This window comes from Bos taurus, chromosome X, assembly GCF_002263795.3.
Source record: "Bos taurus isolate L1 Dominette 01449 registration number 42190680 breed Hereford chromosome X, ARS-UCD2.0, whole genome shotgun sequence".
Classification (NCBI taxonomy): Eukaryota; Metazoa; Chordata; class Mammalia; order Artiodactyla; family Bovidae; genus Bos; species Bos taurus.
Genome location: NC_037357.1, coordinates 135641277 through 135667604, shown reverse-complemented (window position 1 = coordinate 135667604; position 26328 = coordinate 135641277). Strand labels below are relative to the sequence as shown.

The 26328-nt window shown below is 50.9% G+C and overlaps 1 protein-coding gene across 5 annotated transcripts in view; it reads right to left on the bottom strand.

The window, feature by feature from the left end:
• PUDP (pseudouridine 5'-phosphatase) overlaps positions 1-26328 on the bottom strand; it is a 66540-nt gene that overhangs the window by 26349 nt on the left and 13863 nt on the right. For 2 of the 5 annotated variants that reach the window (XM_015461817.3, XM_015461818.3), the window contains exons 1-2: positions 11324-11957; positions 9086-9304 (exon numbers count right to left, since the gene is read on the bottom strand). In XM_015461817.3, the coding sequence (XP_015317303.1) occupies positions 9086-9304; positions 11324-11504 (400 nt within the window). In that variant the 5' untranslated portion in view covers positions 11505-11957. 5 annotated transcript variants of the gene reach the window in all.

Below are 26328 nucleotides of genomic sequence, written 5' to 3'. Positions count from 1 at the left end.
CACCAGGGAAGCCCGCCTCAAGAGTGGGGTGGGTGGCTCAGGAGCATGGCACAGCCTGGAAGAGGACTCTTCCTGTGAGTCGGCATTGCCTTTGAGGGGTGCGTTCTCCAAATCCTGCCCTGCGAACAGTGCAGCTCTGCTCGCTGGAGCCCCTGCCAGTCAGAGGCCAGCTCTGAGCATCTGTGGGCAGCTTACTTAAACCTCGCAGGACTGCAGAGCATCACCTGGGAAGTGCAGGTGCTAAAATGACCCGAGGCTGACACGCAGGCACACGTAAGAACACACAGAGGACCTGACTTCTCAGCTAGTCCCTGACACGCCTCAGGCTCATAAAGGAGACTCACCTCATGTACAAGCCAAAAAAAAAAAAAAGAGTTCTCACTTGCTTAACACCTGTCTCTTCCTATAAAAGTTGCCAAGCAATGTAATTTAAATATTTCAGGATTTTCATTCTATGCATCAACTGTTTACTTGCTTTGGATGTTGGTGAATTTTTTTTTAGTTCCTTTAAGGGATGTGTGTGTGTATACACACATCACACAGGTATCCTAAGAAATGTCCTAGAAGGAGGCATCCTGAATGGCTCAGCAGTGTGCGCATGCTAAGCCAATCCAGTCGTGTCTGACTCATTCTGATCCCGTGGACTGCAGCCCGCCAGGCTCCTCTGTCTGTGGGATTCTCCAGGAAAGAATCCTGGAGTGGGTTGCCGTGCCCTCCTCCAGGGGATCTTCCCGACCCAGGGATCGAACCTGGCAGGAAGGTTCTTTACCACTAGCACCACCTGGGAATCCCTGTTAAACAGTAAGTAATGGGGTTTCCCAGGTGGCTCAGCTGGTTAAGAGTCCGCCTGCAATGCGGGAGACCTGGGTTCGATCCCTGGGTTGGGAAGATTCCCTGGAGAAGGGAAAGGCTACCCACTCCAGTATTCTGGCCTGGAGAATTCCACGGACTATACAGTGCGTGGTTTACGAAAGAGTCAGACACAACTGAGCGACTGAACTGAACTGATCTTGTAAGACCTGAAATTTATTTGTATATAAGAAAAAAAGATGAAGACATTTTAGTCAACTCTATGACTGGACGGACACGAGTTTGAACAAGCTCAGGGAGATGATGACGGACAGGGAGGCCTGGTGTGCTGCAGTCCATGAGGTCACATGGAGTTGGACAGGACTGAGCGACTGAACTGAACTGAGACGCATGCGTCCTACTCTGATTACGGACTGCATGGAGAAGGAGACATTTCTTTTGTGTCTCCCTGAGCACCCACTCAGCAGCAGCTGCACGTAAGGGTTAAGTAAAGGAAGAGGAAGTTACAGAGGGACCCTGAGAAAGCGAGTGCCTTCTTGCCAGGGTGGTGGAAGGTGTATTCACAAAGTGGGGTGGCGGGAGATGGTCACGCTGGCTGACAGCCATGGGGAACTAAAGGCGGAAGACAGATGAAGAACAAAACGGAAAAGCCAAAGGCAGACAGGTGGAAACAGACAAGAGGCTCAGGCACCGGGCCTAGAAGAAACAGGCCCAGGTGGACCGGGCCCGGGGCGCCCCCCAGGGAAAGTGCTGCCCACTGGGTGGCTGCGCTGTAGTGTTCAGGGCGCTCCCCAGAGCAGCGTCAGTGAATCCCGAGCCTGTCCTGGCGTGAGTGACTTCCGAGCCCCGGTGAGGACCTGTCCGGGTCAGGCCTGTCTCCACCTGGGACGTGTCCCCACGGGCAACACCCAGGCGACACTCCACGGTGGCGGTGGACCTGCATTCCTCAGGGGCCCATGTCACGGGGCAGTGCCTCTGGGCCAGCAGTCCTGGGCGGGGCCTTGTCCCCGTCCCCTCCACGGGCCCAAAGTCACGTCCTGGGCTTTTCCGTGGGAAATCCCCAACCCCCACCCCCAGGGAAAAAGAGCAGGAAAAGCAAAGAGCCACGGCAACAGCAGACCTTCTTGGGGGTTTCACACCATTAAAAACCACAGACTTTATTTACCGGCCTTCCGAACCAACTTACTCCTGCTTAAATGATGCCAAAACACATTACCGTCACACACCTCCAAGAACCCGCGACTGAAGCAATCTTCTCCACAATACGGTGCAGGTGGACTTTCCTCGTGCTTCAGGGGTGACAAACCCACCTGCCCACGCAGGGCTCAGGAGTTCCAGCCCTGGCTGGGGAAGGAAGACCCCACAGCCCGTGAGACAACTAGGCCATAGAGCTCATCCTCAACAAGAGAAGCGACACCGCTGTGAGAATCTCGCACACCACCATCAGCAGCCTCTGCTCGCCTCCGCTAGACAAAGCCCACACGCAGCAACGACGACCTCGTGTAGCCAAAACTACAGATCATTTTTTAAATTAAAAAACAGTAATTAAAAAAAAAAATACACTGGAGGTTACCAGCACCCTTCATGGGGAACACTGTTCTGACGGTTTCCTTACATTCCATGTCAAAATTTTTCCTATGTAAAACCACATACATTTCAATATATATATATATATATATATATGTATTTTTTTTTTTTTTTTTGGTCAAAAATTTTTGCCACTGTTAAGAAGATGTCTATTCTCAGAAAATAATTAGACCCTTGGCTGACTTACATTCTGTTTCATCACTAAGGGATGTGGTAAATGCTTACAGGACATACTGGACAAAAGTACTTCTGTCCTGATGGCAGGAAGGGACAGTCAGGGAATTTGGGATGGATGTGTACACACTGCTGTGTTTCACATGGAGAACCAACAAGGACCTGCTGTCCAGCACAGGGAACTCTGCTCAATCCTCTGTAATTACCTTATGGTTTCCAGAGGGGAGGATGGGGGAAGGGATAGTCAGGGAGTTTGGGATGGACATGGACACACTGCTGTGTTTAACATGAAGAACCAACAAGGACCTGCTGTCCAGCACAGGGAACTCTGCTCCATGTCATGTGGCAGCCTGGATGGGAGGGGAATTTGGGGGGGCATGGATACATGTACATGTACCGCTGAGTGCCTTCACTGTCTGCCTGAAACCATCACAACAGTGTTAATCAGCTATACCTCAATAGAAAATAAAAAGTTAAAAAAAAAAAAAGTACTTGCCTCCTAGAACATCCACGGCCGATTTTAAAGAGAGGTGTCCACAGCTCATGAGGAGGGAATCAAGTCACTCATGCCTGGCCTCCAAGCCGCACAGGCCAGCCCGACCCTCCGTGAGGCGGGACCCAGGCAGAGCCGCACGCACCTCATAATCAGGGGCCGGTCACCCTGGTGACGGCCCAGGCCGACCTCCTGCATCACTATGGCAGGGCCTGTTTCCCAGGCAACCTGCCCTCCCTTCCGTACTAAGGACCTGCCGGGCCACAGCGCTCACCTGAAGGCAGAGCTGCATCGTCAGAATGAAGGACGTCTGTGTGAGTCGCTCAGTCGTGTCCGACTCTCTGCGACTCCACGGACTACAGCCCGCCTGTCCGTGGGGATTCTGCAAGCAAGGATGCTGGAGTGGGCTGCCATTTCCTTGTGCAAAATGAAGGACGTGGAATTCATAAAACACCCTCTCTACAGACAGGCTCCTTCCTCTCATGGGCTCAAGGTGCCTTCCCCAGCTGGAAATGCCCCCGCCCCCCAAGAAAACACCTGCAGAGGGAAGAGAAACGGAAGTCAAGGGCTCCACCTCGATCATCCTGAGCTGCATGATGGAGTCAAAGCAGCAAGGGGACAAGAGGAACACCTGATCTGGACAGACGGCAGTGGTCTGTTCCTGGCTACCGTCACCGCTCCCTGGACTCCAGACCCGGGAGGCTGCCTTTCCGGTGGGGCTCGGCTTTGGCTCACATAAAAGAGGTGCTGGGAGGGAGGCGGCACAGATGGCAACTCGGGGGTGCAGCACGTCTCTCTGAGTAGAAACTAGATCTCTGTCCTTACCGTGTCTGTGACTGGCATGAGATGTATGCAGAGACAAGAGTCTTCCAGGCGACTTCAGCAGGACTAAACCGTCTAGGAAGAACAAGTTCTCATCTCATTTCTACACTGGAGCTGGTTTTAGGGTTCCGTTCTTTTCAGTGATTACCCAGGATGAGGTATCATTTACATAATATCTGGTCACTGGGAAAGCCAAGATGAGGATACTACATGGACTGGATCACCAAATAGACTCCATAATATAGACTTGATGGCATTCCAGCCAAACTACCAGGCTAGCTGCAGAAGACATCGTTTTCTTGGAATTGTAGTAGAATATATCTCAAGTATGGGCTTCCCTGGTGGCTCAATGGGAAAGAATCTGCCTGCCAAGACATGGATTGGATCCCTGGGTTGGGAAGGTCCCTGGAGAAGGAAATGGCAACCCACTCCAGTGTTCCTGCCTGGGCAGGCCCATTGACAGAGAAGCCCGGTGGGTTATAAGCCATGCGGGTATCCAAGAGTCGGATACAGCTTAGTGCCTAAACCACGACCATCATGTCTCAAGTATATCTTAAAAAAAAAAAAAAACGACACAAAAATTCTGGAAGGAAAACCACTTGAAAGGCTTGGGTGGATAAAGAAGAAAGAGGAGATTTGCGTGCCTAAACCAAGGGTGCTTTGTATGTTAAACAATGCAAGAGACTCCATGTCAAATACAAACAATATAGACTTAGCTGGATTACTGAAGAAAAAAAACAAAAACCAGGCTTATAAATACAATCAGAAATGAAAGCAAGGACATTAAAACCAACAGCACAGAAATAAAAGTGATTCAAAGAGAATAATGTGAGAACCTGTAAGCAGACACACTGAATAGCCTGGAAGAAACAGATGAATTGCTAGAAATATACAAGCTATCGAGATCAAAGCAAAAGAAAGTCTGTTCAAACCTCTATGTGTTATGGAGATTAATTCAGTAATCAGAAGCCGTCCGACAAGGAAAACAGGACCAAACAGATTCACCGGAGAATTCCACCAGACTGTAAAGAATTACCACCAACAGTACTCAAACTCTTCCCCACAATTAAAAGAGGACGATATACTCCCAAGCTCATCCCATCGGGCCAGCGTTACCCTGGCACCAAAGCCAAAGAAAGAAATGACAAGAAACTGAGGCAAACACACTCAACAAAACACTAGCAAACTTATTTAAGTAGCACATTCAGAGGATTCTTCTACACTGTGAAGAAGGGGGATTTATTTCTGGAGTCTCGAGGACAGTTCAACATACAAAAATCAACGTGACACACCGTGTTAACAAAATGAACAAAACCCAAAGGATCATCTCAAATGAGGCAGAAAAAGCATTTGGAAAAAACTCAACACCCTTTCATGATATAAACACTCAAACCAGGAATAAAAGAAAAGTACCTCAACATAATAAAAGCCATACATGAAAATTCCATAACTAACATCACACTCAATGTTAAAAGGCTGAAAGCTTTTTCTCTGCAATAAGGAACAAGAAAACAACGCTTTCTCGTCTCACTTTTATCTCACACAGCACTATAAGTCCTAGCCAGAGCATCTAGGCAAGGAAGAGAAATAAAATACATCCACATCAGAAAGGAAGAGATGAAGTCATCTGTTTGCACATGAAATGATCCTAAACGTAGAAAACTCTAAAGATTCTGCACGTATACATAAGACCATAGCACTATTAACAAACTTCAGCAACACTGCAGATGACAAAAATCAACATGCAAAAGTCAGCTGTATTTCCACACATTAAACAAGGAAAAATCTGAAAAGAACATTTAAATAAACCCACTGACAAGTGCATCAAAGAGAAATAGAAGAAGGTGAAAGTCCTGTAATGCTGAAACTACAAAATACTGCTGGAAGAAACTGAAGAAGACACAAAGAAAGGGAAACACTTCCCAGGCTCATGGGCCGCAAGATCTGATCATCTTTACAGTGCCCACAGTACCCAAAGTGGTCTACAGATTCAGAGGAATCCATACCAAAATCCCAAGGCACTTTTTGTTGAAATACAGAAATCAATGCCAACATTTATATGGACTCTCAGTGGAACCTGAATAGCCATACACCATCTTGGAAAAGAAGAACAAACTTGGAGAATCTCACACTTCCAGGTTTCAAAACATATTACAAAGATATGGTAATCGAAACAGTTTGGTGCTGACATAAAGACAGACATATAGACCAATGGAATAGAATAGAGAGCCTGGAAATAACTCTTCACACATGCAACACCCAGGTGATCTTTCAACAAGGCTCCCAAGACCACTCAACGGGGAAAACGACAGTCTCTTCAACAAAGTGTGTTTTGGGAACATGGATATCCACTTGGAAAGAACAAAGCTGGACTCTTATACCATATACAAAAATTAATATAAGGTGGATTAAAGGCCGAAAGGTAAGAGCTAAAACTACAAAATTCCTAAAAGACAACAAACAGAAAGAAAGCATTAAGACATAGGATCTTTTTTTTTTTTTTTAAACTCTTGGCTATGACACTAAAAACTCAAGCAAGAACAGAAATAGTCAATGGGAGTACATCAAACGTAAAAAGTTCTGGGTATCAAGGAACACACTCAACAGAGTGAAGAAGCAACCTCTGAAATGGGAGGAAATATCTGCAAACCATGTAGCTGATAAGTGGGTTTGTATTCAGACTTTATTATATGAAGAATTCCTAGAACTCAACAAGAAAAAAAAAATCAAAAAATGGGCAAAGGACTTGAATAAACATTTCTCCAAAGAAGACACACAAATGGCTAAGAGCAAGAAACAACGCTCTATGTCATTAATTATTCAAGAAATTCAAATCCAAGAGATAATGGCTTCACACACATTAGGATGGTTCCTATCAAAAAGAGAGAAAATAACCAGAGTTGGTGAAAATGTAGAGAATCTTGAACCCTTGTGGACTGTTGGAAGAAACATACAATGACACAGCCAGTCTAGAAAACAGTCGGGGGACCCTCAAAACACTACAAAGGGAATCACCTTATAATTCGATAATTGTGTTTCTGGGACTGTACCTCCCCCCCCAAAAAATAAATAAAACCAAGTTCCTGAAGAGGTATTTCTATACACACGTTCACAGCAGTGGTTTTCACAGTAGCCAAGAGGCAGAAGCAACCCAAGTGTTTATCGACGGATGAACAGATAAGCAACGTGAGGTCCATCCACACGATGGAGTATGATTCTGTCTTCAGAGGGAGAGAAGCCTGTCGCACGCTGCACGTGTGGAATGAGAGCGCTGACGAACCTCGAGGTTGGCCACAGGAGGGCAAACACTGAGGATGTGTGCACGTGCGCTCACTCAGGCAGCTCTGACTGTGGACCCCATGGACTGCAGCCCGACAGGCTCCTCTGTCCACGGGAGTCTCCAGGCAAGGACACGGCAGTGCGGTTGCTGTTTCCTTCTCCAGGAGATCGTCCTGACCCACAGACTGAACCTGTGTCTCCTGCACTGCTAGGTGGGCTGTTTAACACTAGCGCCATGTGAGATACCTAGAGTAGTTCAAATTCACAGAGACGGAAAGCAGAAGGGGAGGTCCCTGGAGCTGGAGAGAGAGAGACAGAGGAAGGGATGGAAGTTAGGGTCTACTGGGGACACAGCTCCAACTCCACAAGGTAAAAAGTTGAGAGAGATGGATGCTGTTGCTGGTTACACAACCGTCTGAACGTTCTTCACGCTCAGCTGGCACACTCAACAATGGTAAGATGATAAACTTTTAGCCAAGAACTTCTGTGACGTTTATTAATAGCTGTGCTTCCATCACTGAAGCTTGTCAGCATCCCCACGTGTGCAAACGGCCCAGAAAGGCAGCTGGTGAAGGGAGTGTGTGTCATGGTGCTTGTGCTCATATGCCGAGGTACGTGTGTGTGTTCACATGTATTTCCGTGACATAACGTGTATATGTGTGACATAAGTGTGTGTGTGTGTGTGACGTGTTTGTGTGTGTGACATATGTCTGCATGTGTCTAACGTGTGTGTGACATTCACGTGTATGTATGTGTGATGTACAGGCGTGTGTGTGTGTGTGTGTGTGTGTGTGTGTGTGTGTGTAATCCAAGAACAGCCCACACGGTTTCTTTGTAATACCAGGCAGCAGTAATAGCAAGGTCCTTTCCAGGAAACTCACTAGTTCCAGGGGATATTCAATCTGCCCCTCTGGATATATGTATAAATGCAGATAATTACATGTGTTTCAAAAAATGACCATGACTCATGTTAATACCATTTTGAATCCAAAATTACTGCTCTGACTGTAAACTTTTTTCTCCCTGAGCACCAAGAATTCTAAAGACTGAGTAATTCACCTTTCTTCCTAGAAGAATCTTAAAATAACACTCCATTTTTAAGCCATTTTGGTCCCTGTAACCTAGAACACTCTTGACCTCCTCACTTATAGTAAGAAATAGCAGGCAGTTCTGTTGTTCCATCTTCAGCTAACAAGCCCCAGGGGAGAAAAGTCATCTTAGCTCTCAAAGGAAAACAAGTAAAGGCCACACAGACATGTTAGAACTGAATTACACCTTTAACTCTTAAAATAAGTGTTTTTTAAACTTCTTTAGGGAGATTTCGCTGCTTGCCTATCATCAACATGTTCAAGTTTGCATAGCTGCTGTAACATGAATTCTCTGATTGTGAAAAGCAAAAGCCACCTATTTGAAACTCGGAAGCAATTCTCTCAGGAATGTGATCTCTAGGTCACACTGACATGAACAAAATGCAAATGTTTTCGGGTCTCAGGAATCCGTGAGAACATACATTAAGGAAGCTCAAAAACGACAAGCACATGATGCTGCCGTCCTGTAGTCGCTGAGTCACACCCCACTCTTTGGTGACCCCATGGACTGTAGCCCGCCAGGCTCCTCTGTCCGTGAATTTTCCAGGCAAGAACACCGGAGTCGGTGGCCATGCCTCCTCCAGGGGATCTTCGCCGCTCCGGGATCGAACCTGAGTCCGCTGCACTGGCGGGAGGGTTCTCTTCCACGGGGCCACCCCGGAAAACCCACAGCACGTGCCAGCATCCTCCAACGTCTCTAATGAGTCCCTCGGAGCCTTACCAGGAAGGGCATCTTCCGAGTTCTCAGGGAAGAGGAGAACGCTAGCGCGCCCCCTGGCAGGCTGAGTGAGACCTGCCGCTCAGAGCCCCAAGCGCACTCCGGGGACCTCACCTGGCATGAGCGCGGCCGTGGGGAAGACCTCCTTCAGCTTGGCCTGGCTCACCTCCACCAGCTCCTCCGCGGACATCGGAAGCTGCAGCGTGTCTCTGATCAGCTGGGCCGCCTCCAGCGCCTTCTTGCCCATCACCAGAGACTTCACGTCCCAGCTGTACTTCTTCCCGTAGCGCCCGCAGATGTCCTCAAACACAGCTGAGTAGAGCCGCTCGGTATCTGCAGAGACGAGGGGGCCGAGATACAGCGGCGTTGAGGGATGTGTTCACGGCGCGCAGAGCCCGCGTTCAGAGCAGACAGCTCTCGGGAGGGGGGCCCGTGGACATAGGGGAAACGCTGGCGGGTTTGGAGACTCAGACGGTGCCCCGGCGGCCTGCCCTCTGCTGCGCTGGAACCTTACAGGGTGGGAGGGAAAGGAAGTCTGTCTGTGCGCAGCTGCGTCCAATGCCGCGCTCCTGTGGGCCGTGGACCGCCAGGCCCCTCTGTCCGTGGGATTCTCCAGGCAAGAATACTGGAGTGGGGCCCTCCCTGGTGGCTCGGTGGTGAAAGAATCCGCCTGTCAATGTAGGGAACATGGGTTCAATCCCCCATCTGGGAAGATCCCACCTACCTTGGAGCCACTAAAGGCCCGAGCCACCACTAACCGAGACTGGGCTCCAGAGCCCGGGAGCTGTAACTTCCTGAGCCCTGTGTCGCAACTACTGAAGCCCGCATGCTCTAGAGCCTGTGCTCGGCAGACAGAGCCCACGGCAGTGAGAAACCCACGCACGGCATCTACACGGAGGCCCCCCGCTCTCCGCAACTAGAGAAAAGCCTGCGCGGTAACAGAGCTAGTACAGACAAAAATACATTATTTAGACTAAAAAAAAGAATACTGGAGTGGGTTGCCATTTCCTCCTCCAGGGGATCCTCCAGACCCAGGGATCGAACCTTCGTCTCCCACACTGCCGGCGGATTCTTAACCGCTGACCCACCAGGGAAGCCCCGAAATGTCTGCGTTATGGTTCAAGCGTCTTTTCCGTTGACAGGCACATTCTGCTGAGCCTGACCACTACTGAGACTTGGCGTCCTGATGGAGCACCCGCGAGCGTGCACACTGCAGCCTGTGTGCAGGGCCTGCACCGCGAGGGACCGACCGAGTGCTCCGCGACCCCTGCAATCACTCCGGCGGGAGCGGGCGGACGCGGGTGCGGCTCTGAATGGAGCCCCTGCGTGAGCACAGATGCCCGCCTGCACCTCCCAGGAGGAAGGCACAAGTCCGGTGCTCTCCATTTCCGCCCCCCACCCGTAGCAGTCCGGTCGTGCAGCAGTAGCGGCAGGGGTTCCCTGCAAGGTAACTTGATTCTACACTTTGCGGCGAAGTGCACGGGCCCCGGAGACCACCCCCAGCCACCCCAGCCCGAGGCAGCATCTCCAGGCAGCTGACCTGCCCTTCCCGGCCCGCTCTGCTCTGGTTGGTCCTTCCTGCCTGCAGCCCGCTTCCTAGGAAGGGGCCCTAGACACTTGGCCAGTGGCGGCAGGACCAAGCCTTGGACAAGGAGCAGCAGCACAGAACGGCTTTGCTTTCTCCGATTTTCAAGGCAAAACCACGTATAGCTGCGTATCAAGTACAAACTCACCTTCAGTGCTTTAACTATCTGCTGCTAAGCCACTTCAGTCGTGTCCGACTCTGTGCAACCCCATAGACAGCAGCCCACCAGGCTCCCCCGTCCCTGGGATTCTCCAGGCAAGGACACTGGAGTGGGGTGCCATTTCCTTCTCCAATGCATCAAAGTGAAAAGTGAAAGTGAAGTTGCTGAGTCTTGTCCGACTCTTAGTGACCCCATGGACTGCGGCCTACCAGGCTCCTCCATCCATGGGATTTTCCAGGCAAGAGTGCTGGAGTGGGGTGCCATTGCCTTCTCCGTTTAACTATCTGGGTCCTTGCTTTTCTACCATGGGCTGGATATGGGGAGACAGTGGGAGGGGACACCGTAAGAGACACATAACGAGCAGATACCTTGTAGCTCAGTCAGTAAAGAATCCGCCTACAGTGCAGGAGACCTGGGTTTGATCCCTGGGTTGGGAAGATCCCCAGAAGGAAATGGCAACCCACTCCAGTATCTTTGCCTGGAAAATCTCATGGACAGAGGAGACTGGTGGGCTGCAGTCCATGGGGTCGCAAAGAGTCAGACACGACTAAGCGACTAACACACTTAACTTACGAAGCAGCTCTCAGATCTCCATTCTGGTACACACCTGACTGCTCTCGCTCAGGCATGACCCCGGGGTTGGGTGACACGTCCCAGTTTTGGTTCCCTTTCTGGTACAAAGGAAGGTGAGACTTAAAGACAAGTCCTCCTGGGCTCCTTGGTGGAGGAAGCCAGTGTTTGGATCGTAACCTGAGAGGCTCAGATTTCTTCCAGAAGCCCCCCTGCATGTCATCTCTCTGAAAAAGTCCCGGCGGAGAGGGAAGGGCTGGCCCACGCCTCTGGGGGACAATGAGGAGGGGTGGCCGTATCGAATGCTCGCTCACATCCCGCTTCCCTCAAGACCGGGAGGGCTCTGCAGGTGTGCAGAGGCAGGGCCTGGCAGGCAGCCTGTGTATACTTTGCTTTCTTCCTGTGAACACTTTTCTTCCAGCAGCTGGGAGAGAGAGACTAACAAGACAGTGCAGGCACTGAGCGAGTGAGAAACTACCGCTGGGTTTGGAAAGCACGCAGAGTGCCAGGAAAAACAGCAGAGGCTGGGCGAGGAGCACCACTCGGGACTCGCCATGAGCCAAGTGCAGGAGGAAGAAATGAGCAAGAGAAACGACAAAGTCTAAAGATGGAAAAGAGCTGTATTCTTTTAAAAGGCGTTACACGCTCTTCCTCTAAAGCTGGTGCTTTTCACTTACAAGGCCTAGAACAGGGGGATTATAAATCTGCAGAAGACTCTGCGGTCACGTAACTCTTCTTCACAATGTAGATGAAAATCACGCCAAACCTTCGGTGAGATAATCAAGGATCTCAACACACTGTCAAACTCCTCCAATCTGGCAAAGAGTATACCAGCAGACGACAGCGTACAACCAATGACAGGGACAGTGCTTTGAAGGGAAAGTTCTCCCAGAAGCCAAAATAAAAAGGAAGCAGTGCGCTTCTCTGGTGGTGGTGGTGTTCAGTCTCTCAGTTGTGTCCGACTCGTTGCAACCCCATGGACTGCAGCACGCCAGGCCTCCCTGGCCATCACCAACTCCTGGAGTTTACTCAAACTCATGCCCATTGAGTCGGTGATGCCATGCAAGCATTTCATCCTCTGCCGCCCTCTTCTCTTCCTGCCTTCAATCTTTCCCAGCACCAGGGTCTTCTCCAATGAAGTCAGTCTTTTTCCTGGTGGCTCAGAGGTAAAGCGTCCACCTGCCAATGCCGGAGAAATGGGTTGGATCCCCGGTCTGAGAGGATCCGACTCAGCCCGTGCCCTACAACTACTGAGCCTGTGCTCTGGGGCCCGTGAGCCGTGAGTACTGAGCCCACATGCGCCCCCACCACGGAAGCCCAAAGTCCCCAGAGCCTGCGCTCTGCAACAAGAGATAGGAGAAACCTGAGCACCACAGCTACAGAGCAGCCCGTGTTCACCGTGACTACAGAAGAGCCCACGGAGCAAGGAAGACCCAGCATAGCCAGAACTAAACAAGATCATTTAAAAATAAAAGAATAATTCAAAGGAAGGAGCGCACAGCAGCCGTGCCCAACCGTCCCATGCACGCACGGCCTCCAAAGCTCCGGGCTCTGCACCTTGCTCCTGGGTTATTTTTCACGGGAAGCTCGCGCGTGGTCTGCAACGAGCCACAGCCACACAGGGTGCTCCCCTCCGCCGGTGTGCTAAAAAAGTACCGCACGTACACCTGGGCCTCAGTCCTGGGGGCAGTAAGGAGAGACGACACTCAGGCAGCAGGTGAACAGGCCAGGTGGGCAGAGACAGGAGGGCACTGGATGCGGGTGTGAACCCAGCCCAGAGGCCCGGGTTTTCCTCACGAGCTGCAGGCTGGGCCCCCAGGTGCTGGGGTGTGCACTGACCTTTAGGGTCCCCGAGCTGTTACCACAAAAGGCCTCAGCACGCCTGATCTCCTCTCCACTTTGTCTGGGGCTGAGGTTCCACTGCGCGGTACTGAGTCCAGCTGATCACAGAGGACGTATTTACACGTGTTTACCCCGGCCTCTGAGGACGGCATCAGCATGTGTTTTGCCCTATGAAGATGGGAAGGAGGGAGGGCAGTCCGCGCTTATAATTCAGCTGGACGACCGGGACTTGCATTGTTTTAGAGCGAAACACCCCAAGCAGAGGCTCAGTGACCAGCATGCAGGGTAAGACCTGCTTCCTCTGCACACCCCGACTGCTTCCTCTGCACACCTCTTCCTCTCCGAACCACACCGGAAGGAAGCAGACATGTCCTCAGCCTCCCTCCCCGACCTGGGGTTTCTTCCAGGTGGGTGGGGGCCACAGGGAGCAGCCTCTGCCCGCAGGCCGGGGTGCTCCCGAGGACTCAGGTTGGGGGCGGCGGGTGCTCTGGGGCCAGCGGCCTGGGTTGGAGGCCTGCTCTGTGGCTGACCAGCAGCTGGGAGCTGGGGACCTGTGCTCAGGGCCCAGGTGGGGCCTTGGCTAACCTCTCTGTACGCTGGGGGTGCAAGAACAAGGATACGCCTACTGGGCGTCTGTGTCACCTGAGCGGGGAATCTGTGCCGAGCCCGGAGCCCTGAGCAAAGCGCCGGCACCAGCGTCACCGGCTGGAGCCCCTAGGGCAGGAGGCAGGGGCTCCCAGAGGGAGGTTAGGCATCCTCTGGGAGATAACAGGAAGGCAGTTAAGGATCTGCTGAGTTAACAGGAAGGCGACAGCAAGGAGATCCCACCAGTCCATCCTAAAGGAAATCAGTCCTGAATATTCATTGGAAGGACTGAGGCTGAAACTCCAATCCTTTGGCCACCTGATGCGAACAGCTGACTCATTGGAAAAGACCCTGATGCTGGGAAAGATTGAAGGCGGGAGGAGAAGGGGACGACAGAGGATGAGATGGTTGGATGGCATCCCCGACTCAGTGGACATGAGTTTGAGCAAGCTCCGGGAGTTGGAGATGGACAGGGAGGCCTGGCGTGCTGCGGTCCATGGGGTCACAAAGAATGGGACACGACTGAGAGACTGAACTGAACTGTGAGTTAACAGGAAGGCAGTTAGGGATCCTCTGTGAGTTAAAAGGAGGAGGTTAGGGAGCATCTGTGAGTTAAGAGGAAGGCAGTTACGGATCATCTGGGAGTTAACAGGGGGGAGATTAGGGATCATCTATGAATTAAGTGGAAGGCAATTAGAGATCATCTGTGAGTTAAGAGGAAGGCAGTTAGGGATCCTCTGTGAGTTAACAGGAGGGTGGTTAGGGATCCTCTGTGAGTTAAGAGGAGGGCCGTTAGGGATCCTCTGTGTGTGAAGAGGCAGTTATGAGTTCTGCTTTCTCCCTGTCCACGACAGCTCACACACGGCTCCTGCAATGGCAAGGGCCGTATGATCTGAGAAGTTAAGAGTTCCGTGTTCCAAATGTTCCATTAAAAAAAAAAAAAAAAGGCAGTACCCATTGGGAATCCATTCACCAAAGTTTCTATCACATGTTCCCAGCACATCAGACTAGCTCCACAAATATGTGTTAACAAACTGCCCGACCCAGTACCGACACAGAACGCGGTCTGCCCAACCCCGTAATCCATGTCTCCTTGCAGCCACCTGACCCTCCACAAGCCAACCCTCGCATGTTCCCACTCGCTGGTAGGACCCCACTCCCTAGCTAGCTCCGTTCACCTCTCCCCACCAGGTAATAAATACACAGGGTTTTATCAGGCACCTGTTCCGTGAGACCCACTGAAACAACATATGAGACACAAACATCCTTGCGAGCTTAAATACATACTCAGAGATTGCAGTTAAAGGCTTTCATGTACTCAATGAAGCAAGAAGTAGATGTGTTTCTGGAATTCTCTTGCTTTCTCTATGATCCAATGGATGTTGGCGATTTGATCTCTGGTTCCTCTGCCTTTTCTAAATCCAGCTTCTACATCTGAATGGCTTCACTGACTCAGTGGACATGAGTCTAAGCAAACTCTGGGAGATGTTGAAGGACAGGGGAGCCTGGCATGCTGCAGTCCATGGGGTCGCAGAGAGTCAGACACAACTGAGCGACTAACTGAAGAGCAAAGGTGACTGCAACTGGAAAGCTCCCTGATGTTTGTTGTCAAAAAAAAAAAAGGAACAGTTACCTGGGGAGGTAGAGGAAGCTTTGCAGAACGAGTGACTGAAAGGCAGTATGTACATCAGAGTATTTTTCTCCACTGAGACCCAATGATACGTGGCCCTTTGCTGACCCCAAGGCCCTGGGAGTTCAGGAAGTCCTCTCAGACCTTGGAGTGGTGGCAGACGGTGTGTCAGACGCCGCAGAGAGGGGCCCGGTGTTCTGGGGAGCAGAGAGAGAAAAGAGGACGGGGAGGTCACGGAGGCTGCCTCCACCAGACAGCGCTCACGGCCACGCCCGGGACACTCTCGTGTTCCCTCCCGGGGCCGCCAGCTCCGCGTGTCATCTGCGCACACGGAAGAGACGGGAGAAGCGTGTCTAGTCCGTGGAGTTTAACCTTTACAGACGCGCTTGCCTCAAAGAGCCAGCAGCTTCCTTGTGTTTAGGAATGTAAGAGACCTAAATGAGTAGTTAACAAGCGTGAAATGATGAGTCCCGGTAATATTTGCTTCAAATTAGGAGCTTGCTTGCTCTCAGAGGTTTTGAGAACAAGTATTTCAGGGTGTGATGGACTGTTTCTTGTGGCTGCAAGCTAGCCAGTTTCCAACTGCGAAGGAGTAACAATAAACGCAACTCTTTTAAATGAAGATTGGTAATGATTTAACTGAGTGATCTTTTCTCAAGTGAAAGTTTTGATTAGCATTTAGTATGGTTCAGTGGAACGATCAACCACCTCCTCTAACAGATGTGGGTATGAGTCAAGAATTATTTTCTTTTTTTCTCGCATAATCCGTAATAAAGTTTAAGAAAATCCATCAGCACGTCATTTCGTAGGGGGCACAGCGGGTCCAAGGACAGCCGCTGGGCACGAGGGTGGAGGACTCAGGAACGGTGCCATCCTTCTGGGGCTCCTGAAAAGGACTGGGCCCCCGTGGCAGGCTCAGGAACGGTGCCGTCCTTCCACTTGGGGCTCCTGAAAAGGACTGGGCCCCGTGGCAGGCTCACGTGTGGGCTCTGGTCACCAACTTACACACCAAAGCGTGTTCAGAAGGTACAGCGGAAGAGCATGTTCAGAGTACGTGACCCCCCAACCACGCAGCCCACAAAAAACAGCAACAGGCAATGAACTGACAGTCAGTGATTCTCCAGAAAGGCTCCTCAGAAGGCCAAGAAACCACTACTAGAGTCAGCTTATGGTTTTTGTATCTATTTCTCTGCTCGTTCAGTCAAGTCGCTCAGTTGTATCTGACTCCTCGCATCCCCATAGACTGCAGCATGCCAGGCCTCCCTGTCCATCACCAACTCCCAGAGTCTACTCAAACTCAGGTCCATCGAGTCGGTGAAGCTCAGTCAACAGTATTTTCTATACTTGAACAGAACTTATCAGACCCAAATTTTAACCTGAAGGTGGCATTTAACCCAAGAATCATAGTAAATTTTTACTGTATCTTTTGTTTTGGAAAAGATCAAGCAAGATTTGCAAACAGTTGAGTATGCAGTGTGTTTTACACACTTGATTCATTACCCAATCACCAATCCAACTATTTCCTTGGCAATCTTTCTAAATTATGCAAAGTTACTTTAAAATGAGCTGATAGATGGTGATGTGATAACAATTTCCCCCGCCCCCCCAATCCTTAAAGTGATGGTTTATAATCAGGGTGATTTTGCCCTTGGGGGACTTAAAAGACAAGATAAATGTGTTGTTTGTTTGTGGATCATTTTTTTAATCTGATTTAAAAGACAACTGCAGTAAAGTAAGTAAGTTACAAGAATGTGAAGTGCAGCACAGGAAATAACGACATTTTATAACTTTACATAGAGTGCAGTCTATACAATTATCAAATCCCTATGCTGTACACCTGAAACAATACTGCCAGTGAACTAACCCTGCAATAAGAAATGTGGACAGAGCAAAGTCTTCTCTACAGCAGAATGCTAGTTAATAAATACAGATTGATGGTGTGTGATCAAAAAAGAAAGAGAAAACAAGTAAGATAACCATATAGGTAAATCCTTTATCAATAATGGCACTATATGTAAAAGGTTACATACAAATTAATGTAAAGACTGGCAGAACAGATTAAAAATGAAAAACCACGTGACCCAATTATATACTGTCTACAAGACACACTTTACCAGGAAAGGTGCAAAAAGCTTGAAAGTAAGAGGATGAAGATATTAAATGCACAAGGTAACCAAAGAAAGCCACACTGAGCACATTAAACAAAGCAGACTTAAGACAAACGTTTCTACTAGAAACAAACAAAAACTCAATAGAAGCACTGTATAAGGAGAAAGGGGTAATTTAATGAAGAACATGCGACAACTATAATCATGTAAGAAACTTACAACAAAGTCACAACACCTAAAACAAAAACTGACCAAACTGAGGGAAGAAACAGGTGTCGACCACAGTAGCTGGAAACGTTTAACGACACAGTTTCAATGACGGACAGAACAGCTGGACTGAAAATTCACAAGGAACACAAGACTGGATTTAAACCTCTACAGGTAAAACTCTATAGCTGAAGACTATAGATAACTACTGCTGCATACGACTTAACTACTTAAATACCATAAACCAACTGAATTTTATGACACTACGGAAATGCTCCACCCAAACATTACAAAACAATGTATTCTTCTCACACTCACAAGGAAAGATGATAAGCTAGGCCATTAAACAAGGCTCAATACATCCACAAAGGATCAAAATCATGCCAAGTATTTCCCTGATCAACAATGGAACAGAATGAGAAATCACTCACAGAGGGAGAGCCTGGGAAATTCACAACTCTGTGGAAGTTAAACAAATACACACCTAAATGGTGTGTTGTGAAAAGGTAAAATTACAAGGGATTTATAAGATAGGCTGGGAGGAAGTAAAATACAAATGCAACACACCAACAGCTGTGGCATTTAACAAAAGCAGTGCTTGGAGGGAAGTGGAGGGCTGTAAACGCCTGTAATAAAAAAAGGATGGTTAGAGGTGAAGCACTGAAGGGCTTGAACACAAGGAAGGAAGGCAGGGTGCCTCTAGAAGCTGGCAAAGCAAGACTCTGCCCTGGAGCCTGCTACAGAGGGAACCAGCCCTCGACTTCAGCCCAGGGAGACTGGTCTTGGACTTGTGACTCCAACAACCACAAGAAAGGGCATCTGGGTTGTTTTTTAAACCAGTGAGTTTGTGGCATTTTGTTACAGCAGACCCAGGCAACTAACACACACTAAAATCCACTAATCCATCCATCCACCCACTTGTCCACCCATCCATCCATCCACCCATCCAACCACTAATCCATTCAGCCATTCAACCACACACTTATCAATCCATCAATACATCCATCCACCCACCCACCCACTCATCCACTAATCCATCCATGCACCCACTTGTCCACCCATCCACCCACTAATCCATTCAGCCATTCATCTACCCATTATCCATCCATCCATGCATCCACCCACCCATCCATTCACTAATCCATCCATGCATCCACCCACTGATCCATTCAGCCACCCGTCCATGGACACTTAGGTGGTTTCTGTTTCCTGCCTGTTATGAACTGTAACAGTGGGAAAGACACCCTGTTTTAAGGGGAAACCTCTATCACTCGCCATGTCACTGACGTCTCCTCGGGGATCACAGCCCTGAGTCACGCGCCTCGACCCTCCGTTTCTTCCTAGGCAACCTCACCTTCATCACTGCCCTCACCTGGAGGATTCTGATGAGCACCGGATGAACTGACATGTGAAGAGCACTGAACGCCATTCTGGAAACTCACAAGATTTGTTTTTCTCTGGAAACATCCCAGTCTTTGCAGATGTGATGAAGTGAAGGGTCTGAGATGAGGTCCTCCTGGATGAGGGAAACCCTAAATCCAATGCCAGGGCCCTCATAAGGGACAGATGAGCAGAAACACAGCAAGAGCCGCAACTCCTGAGCCTGCACTCTAGGGCCTGGGACCCACCACTACTGGGCATGTAGCTGTGAACTACCGAAGGCCGCATGTCCTGGAGCCGATACGCTCTGCGGTAAGAGGAGCTACCACAATGAGAAGCCTGCACACCGCAACCAGAGTAGCCCCCCCGTCACTCCAAGTGGAGAAAGTCTGTGCACGACAACAAAGATCTGGTGCAGCCAAAAAGAAAAGAACGTGCAGGCTGTCACCAAAGTGGGTCTGAAGAAGCTGCATAAAAGACTGACAGAGAACAGGAGTTCTTTCAAGGTGTTGCCCTGAATTCATGTGTTGAGTGGGGTCTATCCATCAATCCCTGCTAGCTCAGGAGTCATTTGAATGCAACACTTCACCTTGAAACCCAGAGACGTGCAGTTTTTTAAAGCCCTCCTTTCCCACCCAGATCAACAGCTTCCACTTCTTTTCAAGACCTTCCTTCAGTGGCTGCTCCTGTTATCCCAACATTTTCATCCTTGCTGTGGGTACAGTGGGTTGAATTCCCCATGGACTGGATCACGCGTGGTGTATGCATTGGTACGGAGGCAGCGCCAAAAGCACTTTTAATTTAGTACAGTGCAAAGCGCTGTGGGATCTAGCAAGAGATGGAGAAAGGTAAAAAAAGGATGCAGTTCTTCTCCTTTGAAGATACACAAGCCACTGTGTCACTGGCGCTATTTCTTTAGCTGCTCTGTGCGCTTCCGTTTACTTGTTTTTTTGGTGTGGGTGGGGTAGAAGACTGTCAGAGAACCCAACTGGAAAGCGATGACAGGAGGAAGACTGGGGGAAATCACACGGTAATCGTGGTGTCTCAGCTACCAACAGCACAGTTCTGGGCATCCACGAGTTGCCTCCCTGGCCGCAGTCTGCCTGGGAGATCTGTCCGACGCCAGTGCAGCTCCCTGACCCCTTCCCGGCATCAAACACCCTACATTTCCGCGGGGGATTCGCTCGCTGCAGCTGCCATGACAACGCACCGAACGCTGGGGGGCTTCAACAACAGGAAGTTACTCTCCACCAGCCCTGGAGGCTGGAAACCGGAGATGCAGGCAAGGAAAGAGCTGGCTCCTCCTGAGGCCTCTCCGCTGGGTGTGCAGACAGCCGTCTCCTCCCGTGTCCCCCCGTGGTAGTCCCCGTGTGTGCCTCTGTGCTGCTCTTCTTTTCTTATAAGGACCAGTCCTAAGGGGTCAAAGTGTGTGTGTGAGTCGCTCAGTCATGTCTGACTCCTGCAACCCCGTGGACTGTGGCCCGCCAGGCTCCTCCGTCCATGTGATTCTCCAGGCAAGAGTACTGGAGAGGGCTGCCAGTCCCTTCTCCACCTAAGGGGTCAGGATCCAGCCTAATGCCCTTATTTTACCTACTTACCTCTTTAAAGACCTTGACTCCAAGTACAGCCCCAGTCTGAGGCCCAGGGGGTTAGGGCTTCAAAATATGAATTTTGGTGGTGCACACATCAGCCCACAACTCTGAGTTATTGATCTTCACCCACGCAGCATTTCTGTCAAAGGCAAGGTGTGCGTGTGTATGAGGCGTGCGTGCTAAGTCACCTCCATTGTGTATGACTCTTTGCGACCCCATGGACTGTGGCCCGCCAAGCTCCTCTCTCCACGGCATTCTCCAGGCAAGAATACTGCAGAGGGTTGCCATGCCCTCCTCATCAAAGGCAAGGGCAACTGATTAAAAAATATCCTTCTGTGTCTTGTTTTTTTATGGGAAGGGACTAAAGACGGACCCCAGGAAATACGAGTCAATATTCTTTTAAAGAACATCTGCTCACAAAATGGACAGTGGTTCGCACATCTCAGACTTCATTTACTTCTACCCCGGCATTTCTGCAAAGACGAACAAGCAGTCAGGCGTCCTTTCCCTTCCCAAGCAGAGCGCACCTTTTGTGGCCACAGGAGGCGGAGCTCAGTCAGCACAAGTAGAAACTCTCCTGTCCTAGTCCCCCAATCTCAGGGGCTCTGAGAGACGAGGAGACACAGGTGCCCACCCTGTTCGCAAACGCCAGGGCCTTTGAGTCTGCAACTCTGAGGACCCAGAAGTGTCCTCTAGGGACAGGCAGAGGCTCCTCAGACGCACAATTAACGCTCATTTTCTGACTCCCACAGGTATACAGCCTTACGCCCGTGTTACTCCAAGTCAGACACAGGACATGCAAGAAATCCTTCAGCCATTCACATATCGTTTTCATGGCCCTGCCCCCGGGACCTGCACGGACCTGGGAAACCTACTGAACAAATGCAGAATTCTCGTCAGGTTCAAAGATTATGGGATTTAGGTGGAAAACATTCATATATGCCAAGAAATGCAAAAATCTAATCAGCTGGGTGGAAAAACGGTTTCCATAATGAACAGGCAGGCACCTCTGGACTCCCAAAACATTCACAGGCATGTAAAAGGGGAATAAGTTTTTGCAAGTTATTTGTCATTTTGTTATATGTACTCTTTAATGGAATTTGGCATATTGGGGCAACAATGGTATAAATAAACTTTGAAGTACACACTGAGATTACTAATTTTCACCTGCCCTTTCAAGACAATATTATCAAGGGTCTTCCCTCGTCGTCCAGTGGCTAAGACTCTGTGCTCCCAAAGCAGCGGACCCAGGTTTGATCCCTGGCTGGGGAACTAAGATCCCACGGGCTTCAACTAAAGACTCCACCACATCACAACTAAGACCGCGCACAGTCAAATAATTTTCACAGAGACGACATTATTGGAACTCTACTGGAAGATTCAAGTGAACCTGATGCTCATCTGTTTTATAGATCTCATGTATTAGGCCTTAAAGTGACCACTGTCTATTCAGAAAGGCTTTGTGTGTTAATTCAGAAAAGGGAAGTACTGAACCAGGAAATAAAACGCGCTATAACGGAGCTTCACAAGCAGAAAGGTGTTTAAGTGGATTAAAAAATGTGCAAACGGTCAAACTCTATCATGGCCTCTTAACAGTGATGGTTAACATCTATCAGAGCTGTGAACCGAACTAGCTCAAGTGAAGTGTTTGGGCCTCCCTGAGGGGTACGGAGGTAAAGAATCTGCCTGCCAATGCAGGGGACGGGGTTCGAGCCCTGGTCTGGGAAGACCCCCACATGCTGAGGGCAACTGACCGAGTGCACTGCAACTACTGAAGCCTGCTCACCTAGAGGCTCTGCTCCGCAATGAGAGAAGCCCCGCGAGGAGAAGCCCTCTGACCGCAACTAGAGAAAAGCCCACGGCAGTGAAGAACCACCGGAGCAAAAATGTCAGATAAAGAACAAATTTTCAAGAAGACCTCAGATAAACAGAGGGTCACAAGCATCAGGGTGTTTATGTTGATGAAAAAAAAAACCCGTGTAAGCAGAGTCAAATATCATCCTGTCTCTTAATAGTGATGGTTAATGTCTACCAGATTTATTAACAGAATAAGCAGAAGTGTTTAAGGGACAAGTACGATTCTGAAACTTTAACAGTTGATGCTTTTAATTGGAATGTAACTGCTTTACGGTATTGTGTTAGTTTCTGCCTACAACAGTGTGAATCACCCATGTGCATACGTGTAACCCTCTCTCTAGAGCCTCCCTATCCGAACCCGTGGACTATAGTCTGTGGAAGTCTCCAGGCCAGAATACGGGAGTGGGTAGCCTTTCCCTTCTCCAGGGGATCTTCCCAGCCCAGGAATCGAACCCAGGTCTCTCGCAATTCCAGGCGGACTCTTTACCAGCTGAGCTACCAGGGAAGCCCAAGAATACTGGAGTGGGTAGCCTATCCCTTCTCCAGGGGATCTTCCCGACCCAGGAATCAAACTGGGCTTTCATGCATTCCAGGCGGATTCTTTACCAACGGAGCTACTAGGAAATACGTTAAAACCCAGTGTCCAGGAGCCAACTGGACACACAAGAAGCCTCCTCAGTAACGAGACAGCCCCGTGAGATGCCGCCCGTGTGCATGTGGGGGTGAGATGAGCCGCGGGCACTGGAGTGGAGCGCTGCTGCCCAAGGCAGAGGAATGCCCCTGGCACTCCCAGGACCGAGCTCCCCGTGATCAGGAGGAGGCAGGCAGTCGGGGGTGGACAGACAACAGCTGGGCAGGTGCGGGGCGGGTTTGCTGAACAAGAGGCTGGGCATCTAGCTTCTGCCTGTGACGCTCACACCTGAGGAAAACAAGCTCGGGTTATCCAAGAGCTGGGTGCCTGGATTATTCGAGGCCCTTCCTGAACACGCCAGTGTGCACGCCAAGGCAGGATGATGCGAGCAGAGGTCAGGAACCCGCTGGATGAGACAGCAGGGCCCGCAGGGATCCCTGGGGAATAACAAGCGTGCGTGTGCGTTGCCTCATTCTCCTGGACGGTTGCGACAGCCCCTAGGCAGGTCCTAGCCTCGCGGGCTCGGTCACCCCCACTGAGGTCACTGCCCTGTGTGGCACCCCGAGACTGTGGGGCCGGGCGACAGGCGGGAGGTGAGGTCTACGTTCCTGGGGCTGGTGCGAGGCAGAGAGCACCCTGGGTGCCCTTCCTGAGGCCTCTGCGTTCACCTTGCACTGGGGCCACGGCTGTTCCCCACCCTCGGCGCGTGCAGATTCGCACAGGGGGCCCCCCTCCTGCCACCCAGCCGGCTCCCACAGCCCTGGGCGGTGTGCTCAGTCGCTCAAGTCGTGTCTGACTCTTTGTGACCCCATGGACTGTCGCCCGTCAGGCTCCTCCATCCAAGGGATTCTCGAGGCAAGGATGCTGGCGTGGGTAGCCTTTCCCTTCTGTAGGGGATCTTCCCAACCCAGGGATGGAACCCGAGTCTCCTGCTTTGCAGGCAGATTCCTTACCAACTGAGCCACCACGGAGGCCCTCCCGTGGGCCTGCTCAGGACGAATCCAGTGTCCTGAGAGGCATGACTCGCTTCCTGCCCCCGGCTCCCAGGAAAACTGGGTTAGCTGAGCAGATTGTCCTTCCCTGAACTGGCCTCAGGACCTCTGGAAAACCGTGAGGCTCAAGAAGCGAGGCGAGGCCTTGACCGTCTCTCCCCTCGACCGCCCTGGCGAATCCCTGCTGTCACGCTGATCTTGAATGCCCTCTGAACCAAAAACCCTGTCCTCAAGCAGGCTCCCCAACTGGGCGGGTCAGCCTCAGATCACACTTCCTTCTTGGGGGGGACTGGCCCGAAATCACTCAGTGTCAGACTTTGCATCAGGCTGCTCTCAGCCTGGCTGAATGAGATGAGGGCTGCAATACAGCTCGGGCTTCTGGGGAAGAACATGCTCGTCCGGCTGCACCTGGCCGACTCGGAGATCACTTACGTGTTTGTGTCATAACCACACATGCACACGCACGCACGCACAAAGCCAGCACACGGGAGGGCAAGTCAGATGTACCGCAACAGGTAGAGTCAAGGGCTATTTTTACAGGCCCGGATGCCTTCCTCCTGCAGAGTATTCAGGGGCCCACTTCTGTGCAGACTCCTCTGAGCAGGCAAAGCAGGGGCACTTGGGGGGAAAACTCTTGCTGGGGTGGGTCCTCTTGGCAAAGCCTGCTTCACCTGTATGTGCCGGGCACCGGGCACTGTATGCCGTCTCCCCCACGTGAGCACCAACACTCACCTGCTGTCACCAGCGTGTCTGGGAGGGACACACCTGCCCCGGGCACCCGAGAGTCTAAATAGCTGCATCTCTTCTCTTGCAGAGGCAACGCCGGTCAGGCTCTGTCCCCGAGGTGAGGTCCGTGGAGCCGGGAAATGCAGGAAGATGGGCAGGAACAGGGTGCCTGGCTCCCTGCCAGGGGACCAGCTGAGGCGGGCAGTGTCCGCGGGGAAGACTCCCGGGAAACACTGTCACCCAAGGAGGGAGACGGGGGGCCCGAAGACACCAGCATGACCGTGAATCTTCAGCCAGCAGGAAGGACTTGATGTTGGGAAGAGACAGTGGAGGGTCAGAAGACAGAAAGGCCACAAGTGGCTCATGGAGAGCGTGGCAGACTGGTCTGGCCTCGGCTTGAAACCTGGGTCTTGGGGGTGGCCTCTGGGTGGAGTGCCCATGGGCACTGGGAAGTGTGGAGGGAGCTAAATGGGAGGTGAGGGTGCGCACAGGGACCCAGAGACGATAGAGCAGAAGGCTCCTCGAAGCCACGTGTCCATGAGAGATCGCAGGGAAGGGGTCCACGGCCAAGGCCAGGGCCCTGAACACGGACAGAGGAGGACAGACAGATGAGACGCGCAGGACAGAGCAGGGTAATAGAGGCTCATGAAGCCCAAAGTTCTGGAAACACAAGAGATGCCGGCCACACATGGACTCAATGGATGTGAGTCTGAGCAAACTCTGGGACATTGTGATGGACAGGGAAGCCTGTGCTGCAGTCCGTGGGCTCGCAGAGTCGGGCACAGCTGAGCGACTGAACAACAGCAAGCCAGCCGCTCGAAAGTCACTGCACCCTTCATCCTGACAAAGTTCCTGGGTTGTGGGTGGAAAGCGTGCAGGCAGGATGGAGCCTGGACAGCAGGGAAATTGTGTTTCAGTGATAATCTAGAACAAGCTGTGCTCTGGTACTAAAGCACTGGGCTTCCCTGGTGGTTCCGTGGGAAAGAATCCGCCTGCCAGTGCGGGAGACTCGGGTTCAATCCCTGGGGTGCGAAGATCCCCGGGAGAAGGGAATGGCAACCCACTGCAGGACTCTTGCCTGGAGAATCCCATGGACAGAGGAGCCTGGCAGGCTGCAGTCCATGGGGTGGCAGAGTCAGACACGACTGAGCGACTAAACAACAGAAGAATTAGAAGCAGCAGGAGAAGAGGAGCTGGTGACATTCCGAAGAAAAGGCAACCCTTCCGTCCCTTGAGGAAGGAAGGGCCAGGGCCAGCCCATGTGGGGGCATCAGTCTGAACAGGAAGACCACCTCCCTCCCGGATGGGAAGGACAGCTGATGCCTGCAGAGTCCTGCACACTCACCCCAAGCCCGGGCACCAAGGAAGACGCCAGTGTGAAAAGGACCCCTCCAGTTCAGGGCCTGACTCTCTCTCCAGCCCAACGCTCAATATGATATTATAAACGCCAAGACAGGTACCCTGCACTGGTTATTCAGTATCACAGGTGCGG